Here is a 16,537-nt window from a genome sequence, read left to right on the forward strand (position 1 = left end):
GCGCATAAAACCTCTGGCCACCTGCAGGGCTACTGCTGCGCTGGCCACCGTCAGGCACACACCTTGCTGCTGAGGGAGCCTCGGTTTCTGTCATCTCTGTGGCCTCCGTCGCCTCTATCGCCGTCCCCTTCAGGTCCTGAGCCCAGCGACTCTCGGCCGCGCACGCGGACATGGGCGTCAGCTCCAGGGCACGCTGGGTGGCCTTGGGGCTGGGCGTCCTAGGGCTGCTGTGTGCTGCGCTCGGCGTTATGATGATTCTCATGGTGCCCTCGCTCATCAAGGAGCAGGTGCTCAAGGTGAGTGAAGGGTCCTGGGATGGGGAGGATCCGGACGCAGGATGGGACGGTGGTGCTACCTTCTCACCACCTGAGAGGCCCAGGCTCACCCCAGAGCCTTGGAGGTCTGAGTCACTAGCGTCCCAGGGGCCTGATCCTCACTGAAGCAGAAGTGTGGCCTGGCCCTTCAGCACACGCCGACTGGTGACTGGACCTAGTAACCTCAAGAGCTGTGCTAAACCCCAGTACATCTGTGAGGCTTCTAAAGGCGCCCAGTTCTCTGGGTGCTCTGCCTGTTTCCTCCCGCCTAGATGCCCCAAAGATGCCCTGGCTCGCCCCCACACTGCCAGCCAGTCTCGAGAGTTAAGCAGCTTTCTGCTCCCACGCACTGGCAGAGGCAGACTCTACTCGGGTCTGCCGAGGGCAGGCAGCCGGGCCTCTCCCTTGATCTCAGCCTTAGGCCCTGTTTTGCCCTTTCAACCGGGGACCGATATTAGGCGGGCGGTGCCGGTCCAGCTACAGACTCTGCCCTGGGATCCGGTGTCCTCCGAATGAGCCCGGAGCTCATTAAGTAAGTCCTGGAGATTACCGAGTAAAAACATCTCCAGTGTTTTTTCTGACATGCTGAGTTCCCACGGAAGGGGAAACGGAGGCTGGCCTTCAGGGAACAACCAGTTCGAACTGGACCTGGGATCCCGAAGGAGCTGTTGTCACAGGATTGACTGACATCTCTCCTCTTAGCGGGTTTGTTTACTGGGAGTTTAAGAATGGCTTCGTGTACTGTGTCCCATTGCCCGCTGAAAGGAGGGAATGAATGAAGGATACTCCCTCTTTGGCTGGCCGCCACCTCCCAGGTCCTGGCTGGTCTTCCGGATGGAGCCACAGGTGTCTTTCCTGAAGTTGTGGTGGGCATTTCTAAGTCCTCTTGGCCACACTGACATATCTATTGCTTTGGATTTTCAACTCCTGTACGTGAAGATTATAGTTGCCAAGAAGTCCCAGCGTCCCAGGAGTTATGGTGTCTTGGGTGGGGGGAAGATCATTCTTGTTGGAGCATCCGAACTGCTCTGGGCCTTTCTGTTAGGGCCAGCAAAGTAGCGGGACAGCATCATCTCAGTAGGAGCCCGTGGTTTCAGTCAGGACCTGGCCATGTGTACCCGGCACATGTACTGGGCTTCCTGCTCAGCCAGCCTGTAGTGGGTAAAGTGAGCAGGTGTCCCCTGTTCTCCTGTTTGGGGGTGAGGAGGAATCTGAACTGGTTCCTTCCCCAGATTCCTCTCTGGACTGTTTTCTTATTTTCAGTTGGTACAGAGACTAAAGATGTCGGGGGGGGGGTGTTGGGGGGGGGGGGGATGTGTGGGTGAGTGTTGGCGTTGGGACCGCGCCTGCCTGTTCGATCAGTCAGGGTCCCATCTGCGCCGGGCTTGAGAAGGGAAAACCACGTCTGACTGAGTTGCCCCATAGCTGGAAGCTTGGAGGTTTACCGTTTTGAGCTAGCGGCTTCCAGAACCCTACTTATGAAAATCCCAAAGGCGATTGGTTGGGGGCTGAGTGGCGTGAAGGAAGGAAGACAGAAAGACACGCCTAGCCCAAGACAGCCTCTTCTTAGAGGCCCCGGTGGCTGGAGCGGAGCCGACCTCTTGAGGGAGGAAAAAAGCTCACTTCAGGAGATGGCAGGAGGGTAGCAGTGGAGGGGAGCAGGGAGGGACCCTGGAGTTGACTTTGGACACTTTCCTTCTGTGCTACTTGAATGGAAGCCTTGTCTTTTAAATTTTCACATTTTATTTATTTTTTTTTTTAAGTTAAAGAAGTTGATGTATGAAAGGGAGGGATACTTAGTTGTTTAAGGGGGGAAAAATCAGGACTAGGGGTGTAGCTCATTGGTAGAGGACTTATCCAGCACACAGCAGGCCTTGGGTTCACACACACACACACACACACACACACACACACACACACACACACACACACAGTGGGGGGGGGAGAGGGAAGGGAAGGGGAGAGGGAGGGAGGGAGGGGGGAGAGAGAGAGATTTGCTCTTTCTTCTGATGTTATTCTTTTTTTTTTTTTTTTTAACATAAATATATTTGTGTAGGTCAGCGAATCTCCTTCCTTGCAGATAGGGTCTCTCGATGAACTAGACAGCTATTCCCCTGTCTCTGGGGTTATATAGGTGCACTCTTGATGATGCCCGATACTGTATATGCTGCCGGGAGTTTGAACTCAAGACCTCATGCTTGCCTAGCAAGCGCTTTGCCCACTGAGCCACCTCCCCAGCTCTGATGGACATCTTTTACAAAACCTGTGCTTTTCCTTTTTTCCTTCCTCCCTTCTTTCCTTCCTTTCTCTTGTGTCATGGTCTTACTACATAGCCCAGGAACTCAGCGCGTAGCCCAGGCTGGCCTCAAGCTCACGGAGATCCACCTACCTCTGCCTCTTCAGTATTAGGATTAAAGGTGTGTGCCATGCCTGGCTTAAATACAGTGTGTGCGTGTGTGTGTGTGTGTGTGTGTGTGTGTGTGTGTGTGTGTGCGCGCGCGCGCGCGCGCGCACGTGTGTGCCTGCACGCACAGACACCGCACTCATATACCTGTACGAATAGGCTTACCACACATGTCAAGATCAGAGGTTGAGGTAGAGTGTCTTTTTTTTTTTTTTTTTTTTGGAGCTGAGGACTGACCCAGGGCCTTGCGCTTGCTAGGCAAGCGCTCTACCACTGAGCTAAATCCCCAACCCCCTGTAGAGTGTCTTCTTCAGTGTCTCTGCACCTTATTTATTTATTTTTTTCCCTTTTTTTCCGGAGCTGGGGATTGAACCCAGGGCCTTGCACTTGCTAGGCAAGCGCTCTACCACTGAGCTAAATCCCCAACCCCACCTTATTTTTTTGAGACAAGCTCTCCCATTAAATATGAAGTGTACCTTCTCTGCTAGACACTGGACGACGGGTCCCTGGGATCTGCCCCTTTCTACCTGCTTTGGTGCCAGGGTTCCAGATAGGAGCCAGACGAACTCAGCATCTTTTTCTTTTTTTTATGAGACAAGGCTTCTCTGCGTGGCCCTGGCTGTCCCAGAACTCCCTCTGTAGACCAGGCTCTCCCTGCCTCCCAAGTGCTGACACTAGAGACATATGCTACCACCACTGGCTCTGTGTTGAGCTTTTGTTCAGGTTCTGAGAATCAGAACTCAGATCCTCTAGTAAGCACCTTACCCACTGGGCTATCTTCCCAGCCCCGTTCAAAGGTTTTTTTTTCAATCTGTTACTGCCTTTCCCCCCCCCCCTTTACTGTGTTGGTATTCCTTTGTTTACTGGTTCCTCTGTTGTCCGGCCATGTCTTTGTCTTAGGCTACAGAGAGCACATACCCTCCTGTGTGAAGCCAGGAACACTTGCATGGTGGGATTGATCCTTAGCCTGTGGACCCACAGGTGCCCCCTGTTCGGATTTTGGTATTCTCCTCTATACCCTGTCTGACAAGCTGTGGGACGATGTACTTTGAAGGGATTTAGAAATGACCCTTCATTTCTAAACGCCATCACCCTCTTTGGCTCTCGGTGGTTTTGATTCACATCTTCAGCTCTGCAAGGTTGGGCAGGAGCATGGTATCCACGTAGGTGACCGTTCTGAGAGCTTAGGGACTCAAGCCTACTGTACCATGTACTTAGCTGGAGTTGGTCCATCACTCAGACAGCCAAGCTTTCTCCCAGCAGTGAGACAGGGGTCAGATCTGGTTTGCTCCCCCTGAGGGATTAGCAAGTTACAAAGGAGATTACAAGCGGCCTTTGGAAATGTCCTGCCAGTCTGCCTGCTTCTGGTCTCAGTCTAACCACAGCATTGTGAAACAGGCCGAGGCTGCGAATTCTTCCTTTCTACAGATAAGGGATCTGGGCCATAGCAAAGGTCGGCATCTAGTTATTAAGCATTGCCTGTGGTGGGCTGGGAGGGACTTCAAGCGGCCATGATTGATTTACCCTCCGTAGGGAAGTAGGGAATAAGCAAGAGCCCTCTCTCTGTGTGTACAGTGAGCTGCTGGGCAGTCAGAAAAAGAATTAAGAAGGGCCAGGTTTTGGGAAGACATGGATGATGGAGAAAAAGCTCTGTTACTAATTTTTTTTTTTTTTTTCCGGAGTTAGGGACCGAACCCAGGGCCTTGCGCTTGCTAGTCAAGCGCTCTACCACTGAACTAAATCCCCAACCCCAGCACTGTTACTATTAAAGTCCCTCCTCCCCAGCCTCTTGTCTGTCCATCATCTCCATCATCGCAGCTACTTGGAGCCTGAGGTAGGAGGAATGAATATTCAAAGCCAGAGAAAGTTCAAAGTCTGCCTGGGCTACACAGGAAGTTCGAGGCAACTCAGACCCCCATCTTTATACAAACCTAAAACGTGAGCTGGGGGCATTAGTGTACACTTTTAATCCCAGCACTCCGAAGGCAGAGGCAGGCAGATCTCTGAGTCAAGTCCAGTGCCTGGACAGCTAGGGCTACATAGAGAGACCCTGTCTTATAAGTAAACACACATACAAATAAATAACACATAAACAAACAAACAAATAAATAGAGGGATAGACTGCTTCCTAACATGTGCATATCCGTGGGTTCAGTCCCCAAAACAGCAAAACATAAAGGAAACACACACGCACACACACACACACACACACACACACACACACACACACACACACACACACCGTAGTCTGGTGGCTGTGGCACATGCTTTTAATCCCAGCCCTCAGGAGGCAGAGACAGTAATCTCTGTGACAGCCAGGGTTACACAGAGATACCCTGCCTCAAAACAAAATACTGACCCAAAATGACAAGAACAACAGCAAAACCTTAACGGTATTCTATATTTTCAACAGACTCCCGTTAGTACCATGATAGTTTAGAAAGAGGTAGGGAAGGGTTTGCACCAGACACACTAGGTAGATAATGCTGACTCCATGATTCTCTGGACATTTTTGTTTTATGTTGTGTGTATAGGTGTTTTGCCTGCATGTACATCTGTGTGTGCAGTGCCCTTGTAGGCCAGACTGGACATCAGATCCTCAGGAACTGGACTAGCGGATGGTTGTGAGCCACCATGTGGGTGCTAGGAATTTTACAAACCCAAGTCCTCTATCGGAGCAGCCAGTCCTCTTACCACCGAGCCATCTCTCCAAACCACCATGATTTCTTTTTTGTAAAATATCACGTGCATGTATTCATTGGTGTGTGAGTGGAAGAGTCATGCTGCAACATGCCTGTGAGGGTCACGGGACAACTTTGAGGAACCAGTTCTCTCCTTCTCCTTATGTGGATCCCAGGGATCGAACCCAGGTCTTCGGGCTTGGCAGCAAGCACCTTTACCTGCCGAGCCATCTCACTGACCCCCAATGGTGATTATTTTGTTTGGAGTTCTTTAAGGTAAGGTCTGTCTCGTGTTACCCAGGCTTTATTTGAAACTCCCCTGCCTCAGCTTCTTGAGTCCTGGGAGTAACGCATGTGCGCTAACTCACCCAACCTCTTTATAAAACAAAAAGGAGATGGTATCCATGTGTTATGAATTGCGCTAAAAATGACAGATGACTGCTCTTGTAAAGCCCCGTGACCAGAGCAACTTGGGCGGGAAAGGGTTTACTTGGCTTCCACTTCTACAGCACTGTTCATCAGTGAAGGAAGGCAGGGCAGCAGCTCAAACAGCAGGAGCAGATGCAGAGGCCATGGAGGAGTGCTGCTTACTGGCTTGTTCCTCATGGCTGCTCTCTTCATAGCCTGCTCAGCTTGCTTTCCTATAGAACCTAGGACCACCAGCTCTGGGGTGGCCCCGCCCACAATAGGCCAGGCCCCTCCCCATCGATCATGAATTAAGAAAATGCTCTACAGGCTTGCCCACAGACAGCCCAGTCTTATGGAGGCTCCCTCCTCTCACACGGAGGGAAACCCACCAGCACTGGGACCCCGGCGTGTCTCACCTAGAACCCAGCCTGTCAGGCAGCTCATCCACAGGGCCACCACCCTCACCAAAGGGCCTCATAAAGGACCTCTTTCCCAGGTCCACGATTGGATGAGCCCCTCTTCCTGATGTGGCTTTTCTTGTTGAACTGTGCTTGGCCTGGTCGTCTGCTGATGCTTCCCTCCCATTGGTGTAGAGCAGAAGCCTCGGGCTGCCCTTACCTGCTCCATTCTTTCTGCTACTTCCTGCATCTTAGCTTCATACCCTTGGGGTCTCACCCTTTATGACCCCTCTCTCTCCATGGCCTTGATGCCTGCTTGGATCCATGTGGGTAGTCTCGTCCTGCTTTTCTCACGAGGGATGGTGTCCACCCTGCTCAGACTCTCTGACATTCCCCGTTTTTTTCCGAGTGAACCCCAAATTCCTCTCAGCAGCTCGAAGGTACCCAATCTGTGTCTCTTTCCCTCCCTCAATTCACCACCGCCCTCCCCCACCCCATGCTCCTGGTTTGAACTCGCTAGACCTAGTCCCACTTCAGGGGCTCTATCATGTCCCTTTGGTGCCACACGCCTTTAATCCCTGCCCTTAGAAGGCAGAGAGGTAGGTAGATTTCTAAGTTCGAGGCCAACCTGGTCTATAGAGTGAGTTTCGTGACAGCCGGGGCTACACAGAGAAACCCTGTCTCAAAATGCCCTGCCCCCCCTAAAAAAGAGGGTTTAATTATTATTTTCAGTGTTTTGTCTGTATGTCACGTGTGTATGGTGCTTGAGGAGGGTCAAAAGGGGTGTCAAGATCCCCTGGAACTGGAGTTCCAGAGCACTGTGACGTGTTGTGTGGGTGCTGGGAACTGAACCCAGACTCTCTACGGGAGCAGCCAGTGCTCATAAACCTCTGGGCCATCATCCCTCCAGCCCACAATCCTTATTCTGTCAAAGGCCTGGATGTGGTCCTCTCTTTTTCCTGAACAAGATGTTAGCCAGCCAGCGGAGGGGCTGGGGAGCTGACTGGGATCAATGGCTGTCTACCCCTCCTCACCTCCATTTTATTCTGAGTCCTTCTCTCACAGCTCCCTACAGAGCCCAGGGACCTCTCAGGAGTCGGGCTAGCCTGGGATATCTACACTGTTCCTCAGTTGTTTTGTGACCTTTGGCATAGTTTGTTGGCCTAGCAGTGGAAAGTGGCCCTGGTGGCAGATGGCAGCTTGTAGACACTGTGTTACGCTGAGCGTCTGACATTCCTCAGAGCCTTTTATTTAGTATCTAAGTGGCTACAGTTGCTTTCTGCTTCCTCCAGGGAGACAGACACAAAGAGAGATTAAGTAAAACTTGTCCTGTGATGTCCTCGTGTCTCCCCTCTCACTCCCTCCAGCCCACCCCAGATTTTGGTGACAGAACCAAGATGTAGCTTCTGCTAAAACAGCTGACCTTGACTGGAGAGGCACAAGGCCACCCTGGTCCTTCCTTTTTTTTCCCCTCCCTTGGTTAGTATTCTAATGATCTGCATGGCTAGCGGGTGTATTCCAGACTTTTCTCCTGTGAGAGAAGGCTGCAGGTTCAGAACCCCTTGATACCTCCTCAGGGTCCCACAGGTTGTACCACCCTGTGGTGTGCCTGGGCCACCACGGGCTGCTCCCCATGTGGGATCAGGGGCCCCTAATGTCAGGATGGTTGTCCCTGTAGGTTCCCTGCTTTCCAGGCCCTGGGTAGGAATGCTTGGGTGTGCTGGGATTTTTTCTGTTTTCTTCCTCTTTCCTGATGCCTGACTTCCGGTTCCCCTGGCTTGTGCGTAAGTGTTTTAGTTCCCTTCAGGGCTGCAGCTGTGGCTTTAAACTAGCTATTTTTAGTTTCCAAGCGTTTATTTCTGTTCCCTCTGGCTTCTCAAGTCCTCACACCTTCAGTACGTATGTCTCCTTTTGGTGCGGGTCCACATAGTAGTGTCCCTAGGTATACTAGCATACAGAGCCTGGTGTATGGTCCAGTGCCGTCATGGTCGGACATGAGTGTTTCTATGTACCACACGAGTTGCAACCCATCCACATGGGGATGCAGGCACATGGGTCATTGTCTGAGCACACGTAGACGTGTGCACATAGGTGCGGATGCATGTTCCCATGGGCTGGGTGGCAGGGGACATGGCTCCATGGCAGAATGATGGCCTAGCAGGTGCAAGCCACTGGGGCTCCAACCTTAGCACTTGCAGAATACAAAAGGGGCCACTGGCACTGTGTGGTCACCATATGTAGGAGTTAGGTGTTCCCAATTGGCATTTTGAAACCAGACTCTCCTTTTAAATTCCTGGAAGGACCCTAAGACCCTTCCTGGAAGGATGGACTCTTTGCCGTCTTCCCACAGTGTCTTACCCTGATCCACTCCGATTCCACGAATTCAGCTACCTGGAATCCTGTTCTCTAGCCTTGGATCCCAGCGGCCGACTCCGGAGCCAGTCCTGGAGAGGCCGCTTGGCTCTCTACAGAGCTTATCCTACTTGCATCTTGGTTCCTAGGAGGTTTGGCCCAGGCTGCCTGCTCTGTGGCATTCTGTGGCTTGTAGGGTACAGAGGAGTGTTCAAATGTCCTTCCTTGGCCAGCAAAAGAGAGGTCCCGGGCCACCGTGAGCTCCTCCCTAGTTTGCCACTGGATGTTTGCCACTTCCTGATTTAGGACCGGTGAGTTCGGCTGAGAAGCCTTCTGAATTAGGAGAGAGAGAGAGAGAGAGAGAGAGAGAGAGAGAGAGAGAGAGAGAGAGAAGAAAACATGGCTGCTCTAGGGTATGGGGGAGTAGAAGGTTTGTTGTAGATAAAAGGGAGAAAGGGAGAGCGTAGGTAGAGACAGGGATCGATGGAGAAGTCCAGTGTGGACATGACCCTGAGCTATGTGAGGAGAGAGGGAACAGAAAAGGAGAGGAGAGAGGGGAACCAGGCACAGCTGCCAGGAGGCCCAAAGGTGAAGAGAGAATGGGCAAGCAAAATGGTTAGATTATACAGGGAAGAGCAACCCAGCCCTCCGGGGCTACAGAGTTCAGGGTAGGAGGCAGGGTATGCCAGCCAGGAGGGTTCTGAAACAGGTAGGAACTGAAGGATGCTGGGAGAACCTGGCAGTCAGGTCGGCTTTCATATGTTAAGTAGGCATCTAAACCACCTGTCCAGGGCTTGAAATTTAATACCTCCAGCTCTGGATCCAGTGCCATCCATTTAGTTTGAGGAGGATTTAGCCTGGCAGGTGTGGGTGTGGGTGTGGGTGGGGCTCTGCTCAAAATAGAGACAGGTCAGGAGGCTGAAGCAGGGGGATTGCTAATTCTAGGCCAGCCTGGACTTCAGAAAAAGAAAAGAAAAGGTCATTAAAATGAAAACCAGGGCTGGAGAAATGGCTCAGCGGTTAAGAGCACTGGCTGCTCTTCCAGAGGTCCTGAGTTCAAATCCCAGCAACCACATGGTGGCTCACAACCATCTGGAATGGGATCTGATACCCTCTTCTGGTGCGTCTGAAGACAGCTACAGTGTGCTCACATATAGAAATAAAAAGAAATAATTCTTTAAAAAGTTGGTGCATGCTACAAAGAATTTACTTTAAGAAAGAAAGAAAGAAAGAAAGAAAGAAAGAAAGAAAGAAAGAAAGAAAGAAAGAAAGAAAGACAGACAGACCAGAAAACAAAAACACGTGACATGACCCATTTACCTCTCTCCACTCCTCTCCCTCCCTCACTGGTGGCCTTGGCCTGCACTGGCCTAGGGCCTGCCGGGCTGCAAACAGAAATGAAAAACCAGGTCTGGCTTAGCCTGGCTCTCAATCCCAGTGGCTGACGAGGTCCCATGGCTGTTGAGGATCCACCCCTCTCCTCAGACCTGGGGCTTTCTGGTCTCTCCCCACCTCCCCACCCCCCTACCTCTGCTTTGTGCTTTTCAGCTGCCTGGGGAGGGGAAGGAATAGGAGTGGCCTGATCCTTGCTTGCTTCCTGGCATTTCAATGAAGTTCCTTCTCCCCTCTCTGGAAGCTTCTAGAAGGGCTCTTGGACCTCTTTGGCTGTGGGTTGTCTTCAAGGTTCTTGCTGGGCAGGGGCGTCTTCCTCCTGAGCACTCAGGGTTGATGGGTCCTTATCTTTACCTCAGCCACATTCTGGTGGAATATGTCCAGGCCCAACTCCCTGCTTAGCCCCAAACTCTCCCCCTTGGGCCTTGACGTTTTTCATGAACTCCAGCCTTGATCTTGATCTCAAAGGAGGATTGCGGGTGGCTCACCTTGTCCTGACCTCCCTCTTCACCTCTAGGTCTGCCCCACTTCACCCCCTTCACCTTCCTGGTTAGCTTGACCAGAGGTCTTCTATCGTGTGGCTGCAAGCCAAGATCTTAGGGGCGACCTTCACTTGCCCTGTCTGCTTCCCATACTTGAGCCCCAGGGAAGTGAGCGTCACCCACCTTTAGCCCCTATCCTGAGGCAGTCTACTGTCTCCGTATCTTTTATCTGGATCCTTAAACTCCTTTCCGTTGTCTCTTGTGTCCCTCCCAGATCCCAGTACAGCAGCCAGATAGAAACCCTAGGTCCCTCCCATGTTTCATGAAGCCAGTATCCTGCCCTCTGATACCTTTCTAGTTCCCACCACAACCACCCACAGTTCCCCCTGTGCGTGGGCTAGCTCTGTGGTCTTCTGCCTGACATTTCCCAGTGAGAGCCCGCCAAGGTTGATTCAGACGCAATAGCCCGCCGTGCTAGTTACATGTACATCAGGCTCTTTTTTTTTCCTCTGCCACGTTGTCCCCATGGGGGAGTCCCCAGGCTCAGGAGGGCAAGGACCTCTGTGGTGTTTGTTCTTTGGCCCCGGTGTTGGAACTGATGCCTGACACTGGGCCTTGGATTCCCAAATGTTTACCTAAAATGGACAGGTTGGATCACAGGGTGTTCTGGGACCCTTGGCACTATGAAGTCCTGTGCCAGGCTAGACCATGGGTGCCATGATGCTACCTGACATGACTGATCTGATGGTTCCTCCTGTCACAGACAGAATTCTCTTTAGAAGACACAAGTGGGGTTGGGGATTTAGCTCAGTGGTAGAGAGCTTGCCTAGCAAGCGCAAGGCCCTGGGTTCGGTCCCCAGCTCCGGGAAAAAAAAAAAAAAAGATGGATAGATAGTGCTTGAGGAACCACATCTGAGGTTGGATTGGCCCCTGCGCGTGCGCACACACACACACACACAGAAACACACACATTCACAGAGACACATACATACATACATACATACAGAGACAGACAAATACACAGAAACAAACACCCACACCCACAGAGAAAGACAAACACAGAGAGACAGACAGACGAATACCCACAGAGAGAAACACACACATTTACAGAGATACATATACAGAGACAAACAGACACACACACACACACACACACAAACACCCACACCCATAGAAGAGATACAAACACATACATACATACATACAGACAGACAAATACACAGAAACAAACAAACACCCCAGAGAAAGACAAACACAGAGAGACAGACACCCACCCACAGAGAAACACACACACATACATACAGAGACAAACAGACAGACAACACACACACAAACACACACCACAAACACACACACATAGACACACAGACACAGAGAGAGAAACACCCACATGCAGACACACATACAGAGACAGACACACACAGAGAGACACATATAGAGACAGACAGACACAGAGAGACACACAGACACACATACAGAGACAGACACACATACACAGACACACACAGAGAAACACATATAGAGACAGACAGACACACAGAGACACACACACATAGAGACAACTCCCCAACCCCCACTCTTCACAGGCTCCTGCCTGTGTGACCAGTCAGTATTTCTGCTACTCTAACCCCATAGGTCTCTCTTCTCTTTCAGCCTCTCACTCGCAGTTCCTTCTGCCCAAATGCTTTTCCCTTGGCTCTTTTACTCAGTTCCTCTCCTCTGTTTCAAAATAAATGGCATTTACTTGCATTTTGAGGTGCTTGGGAGTGACTCAGAGAGGCAGGCACACTAGACAAGTGTTCCATCACCAGTCTACACCCGAAGGCTGTAAGTGGGATGTTTTTGAAGACACATCCTGGTCACCAGCTTCCTTCACCTTCCATGACCTTTGGGAGTTTCCTTGCGCCCACCTCCAGCGAGCTTATTCACTTGGTTGATGTCCTACCCGGATGGGGATCCAGTGTGTTTTGTATATGGCTTTACTCCACAGTGGTGACCTAGCTGGGGTGGGACACCGGCAGCCATCATTGAAATCGCAAGCTTTGACACCTGACTGCTCCATTCTGGGGCCACTGGGTGGATTGGTGTTCATATGTCCCAGACCACACCCAGTGGCCCAAGTCCCTGGCAAGTGACCATAGATTCAGGGTCTGAGTCGCTACATGTTTTCTCTTGACTCCTGCAACTTCTCTCTGGTGTCTGTGCCAGGGTGAAGTCCCTACATATGCTGCTAGCTTCCCCCAGTGACCTTTTTTCCTGTCCTACCACACAGGCAGTGAAGCGATGTGGTCAGGACTGCTGTGGGCGGTGGATAAATAAATGACACCTGCATTAGCCGAGGGCAGGAGAGACCAGGAGATGGGGTGCAGGTTCGGGATGCACAGCCTTCCAGAGTGAACGGGAGTCTTCAGCAGCCCTGGCCTGGCGTGGGCCACGGACTCTCCTCTGTAGCCCATGAGCCAAGGTTTATGAATAAAACAGAGTCACTTCCTCCCCTGAGTTCCCGACACCCAGCTCCAGTGTGGGCTGAAGCGACAACTGTTTTTTCCTGCCAGTGATCTATATCATCGCTGGAGCGGGGAGGTGTGGCCCGCAGGTGCAAAGCACAAAATAAAAATGGGTGCTGTTACATACCTGTAATCCTAGCATCCCAGAGGCGAAAACAAGAGAGCTAAGTCATCCAGACTACTGTGGGAGTTTGAGGCCAGTCCTGACTAAAAGGGCTGTCCAAAGGGCTCAGTGACTAAAGATGCTTGCTTGCCACCGAGCCTGTTGATTGGCGTTCGATCCTGGGACCCACATAGCAGGAGAAAGCAGACTCTTTCAAGTTACCCTCTGCCCTCCATGCATGCACCACGGCGCATTCAAAACTCCTCATGCATACACTCAAATGCAAAACAAAAACAAACGCCAAGCAATGGTGTCAAAGACTGGGTGGAAGTGGGTGCCGGGCCTGGGGCTGACAATTGCCTCCGATTGGCTTGGGTCACATGCTCGTCTTTGGGCCAATCACTCTCTGAGGACTCAGGTGGGGATGGGGCGAAGTCCTGTACCTCGACAGGAGGCAGAGGAGACAGAGTGGGGACAGAACCGTTGGCCCCTAGTTAGCACCGGACCACCCCAGGTTCCACTCGCTGCCTCTCATGTATGTCCATGGCTGCTTTCTTTGACGCTGGTTCCAGGCTTTTTTGAGTGGGGAGGCAGCTCGTCGGGGTAAATTTCACAAATCTTAGGTTGTTGGGTTTTCAGCTACGTGGGTTTCTCTCCTTTTATTTCATTCTTTTTTATTTCTTTTCTTTTTTTTCTTTTTCTTTTTTCTTTTTTTTCGGAGCTGGGGACCGAACCCAGGGCCTTGTGCTTGCTAGGCAAGCGCTCTACCACTGAGCTAAATCCCCAACCCCCTTTTATTTCATTCTTATTTTGTTTTTTTGAAACAGGGTTTCTCTATATAGTCCTGACTGTCTCGGAACTCACTTTGTAGACCAGGCTGGCCTCGAACTCATAGAGATCCATCTGACTCTACCTCCTGAGTGCTAGGATTAGAGTATTCCAGCTTTTCCTTCTCTTCCTCCTTCTTCTCCTCCTCCTCCTCGTAGTTGTTGTTGTTATTGATTATTATAGAAAGGGGCTCACATTGTAGCGCAGGCTGGCCTCACACTTTGGGCAATCCTTCTGCATCTACTTCTCAAATTCTGGGATTATAGGCATATACCCATCTTTTTGTTTGTTTGTTTGTTAAAAATCACATGTTTGTACATGTTTGTTTATTTGTGTGTGTGGGGGGCCATCTGTGTATTACACACATGTACAAGGGTCAGTTTTTTTCTTCCACCATTACCTGTGGGGTTGAACTAAGGCAGGCTTGGCTGTCAGGACTCTACTGGCTGACCCATCTCTCCCACCCTACCGATGCTCATGGTTTTTTTTTTTTTTTTTTTGTTTTTTGTTTTTTTCAGGTGCTGGGGACCAAACCCAGGGCCTTGCGCTTGCTAGGCAAGCGCTCTACCACTGAGCTAAATCCCCAACCCCTTGTTTTTTGTTTCTTGAGACAAGGGTTTCTCTGTGTAGCCTTGGCTGTTCTCGAACTCAATCAGTGGACCAGGTTAGCCTCGAACTCACAGAGCTCTGCCTGCCTCTGCCACCTGAGTGCTGGAATTAGAGGCATGAGCTACCACTGCCCGGTTTAGCTCCTGCGCTTTATATTCTCTTTAAGAACCCAGAGCTCAGAGGAAGCTGTGATCCGGTGGAGGCCACGGTTAGGAGCCAGTGCTGGCTGGTTGTGGGCCAGGTTAACTGTCCCAGGCTGGCTGGGGAAGTGGGATGTTGGATCTAGGGAAAGGAAAGAGATCTCGGTAAGTGACAGGTAGCCATGTTATTTTATGGCGACTTCCAGGCAGTCTCCCTGCTCCCTCCCACCTACCTTCTCTTTGCTTTCCTTGACTGTAGGAGTGGGAGGAGGTTCTTTTGATAAAGTAGGAGAGATATCAGGACCAGGGATACCAAAGTTCAAGCTGTGTGTGCCTCCCCTGAGGCGCTGAGTGTGCTCTAGGATACAAAGAGTGGGAAGAAGGCCGAGCCTCTGTGCCCTTCACTACACTTGGCATCAGGCTCAGATGTAGAGGAGTTGATCTGCTCTAGACGTGTTCTGCAATATGGCTCAGGAGTCAGCCTAAGCCCCGGACAGAGCAAACGCTGGCTCTTACCCAAGACCGTGGGGCATGCCACGCCCTTCTGGGACAGTGTGGGACCTGAAGTCGGGCTTCTGCTAGTCTCTTTTTCTAAGCCGAGCTGTGGTCTGAGTACTCACGTGCTTGCCACCTTGCCTGTGCCTGCCAATTCCTGGCTGGGTAACCTCGGGCAAGTGGCTTAATTTCTCTGTGACTTTTCACCATGTTCTGAAGAGTGTCCTGTGTCTGAGGAGATAATACTTGTCAAGCACCTAGAATAGCAAGCTGCTAAGCATAGCTCACCATGTTGACACACACATCCTCAGGGACCTGTCATCTGTGCTTGCAACAGAATTTTCTTCTCCTTGCTGCTCCAAGTCGTCTCCAGGCTCGCCCGTGGCACAACCAGCTTCCCTACCAGACTTAGACTGGCTGGCGATGTCTCAGGCCAAGTCTGCAGTTGCCCAAGTACCTTTCCCTGCCGTATCCAGTACCCTCAGCCGCGGGCTATTCTCCCGAGTCTAGGTTTTCTTTTTAAAAGTTATTGTTTCGGAAAAATCCCTGACACAGGAAGGTCGCTCACGTTGGCACTCACCCAAACCTCTTGGCCCTGCAGAGTATATGCGTAGACCTCTGTTAGAGTCAAGGACACTTGTCCTCCGGCCCACAGCCTGCAGCTACAGGCTGGCCCCTGTGCATGATGCCTCTCTGCCTCTAGCTCCGTCTTTTTTCCATTCAAATCTGTCTTATTTTTCTGCCATTCTGGGAACTGAACTTGGGGTCCCCTGCTTGATGTGCCATATCCCCAGTCCGTTTTCCTTAAAAACTTTTTTACAACTTTTTTTTTTTTTTAAAGATTTATTCATTTATTATATATATATAAGTACACTGTAGCTGTCTTCAGATACACCAGAAGAGGGAATCGGATCTCTTTACAGATGGTTGTGAGCCACCATGTGGTTGCTGGGAATTGAACTCAGGACCTCTGGAAGAGCAGTCGGGTGCTCTTAACCACTGAGCCATCTCTCCAGCCCACAACTTTTTATTTAAAATTCCTCTTTAAAAATTATGTGTCTGTGTGTGGGTATATGCACATGAGTGCAGGTACCTGTGGAGACCACATGGGGGCACCAGATCGCCTGGAGCAGGAGTTCTAGTGAGCCATCTGACTATAGGGTACTGGAAACTGAATTTAGGGTTTGTTTTTTGTTTTTTGTTTTTTGGTGTTTTTTTTTTTTTCGAAAGCAGTACACAAATTTAGCTGCTAAGCTGTCTCTCCAGCCCTTTGTTTATTTGTATGGGAACTATATAGAGATTAGAGGATATCCCTGGATTGTCGGTTTAGTTGCAAGGGCTTTTACTTGCTAAGCCATTTTGAAGGCCTGACTTTTTCCTTATTATTTTGAGACAAAGTTAGTCTCACTAAGTGTCCAGGTTAG

At 50.8% G+C, this 16,537-nt stretch overlaps 1 protein-coding gene across 1 annotated transcript in view; it reads left to right on the forward strand.

The window, feature by feature from the left end:
* The first annotated feature begins 248 nt into the window (after positions 1–248).
* Scarb1 (scavenger receptor class B member 1) overlaps positions 249–16,537 on the forward strand; it is a 64,698-nt gene continuing 48,409 nt past the window's right edge. The window contains exon 1 of the mRNA XM_032886494.1: positions 249–296. Coding sequence (XP_032742385.1) covers positions 249–296 — 48 coding nt within the window. The remainder of the gene's footprint in view (positions 297–16,537) is intronic.

This window comes from Rattus rattus, chromosome 16 (genome assembly GCF_011064425.1).
Source record: "Rattus rattus isolate New Zealand chromosome 16, Rrattus_CSIRO_v1, whole genome shotgun sequence".
Classification (NCBI taxonomy): domain Eukaryota; kingdom Metazoa; phylum Chordata; class Mammalia; order Rodentia; family Muridae; genus Rattus; species Rattus rattus.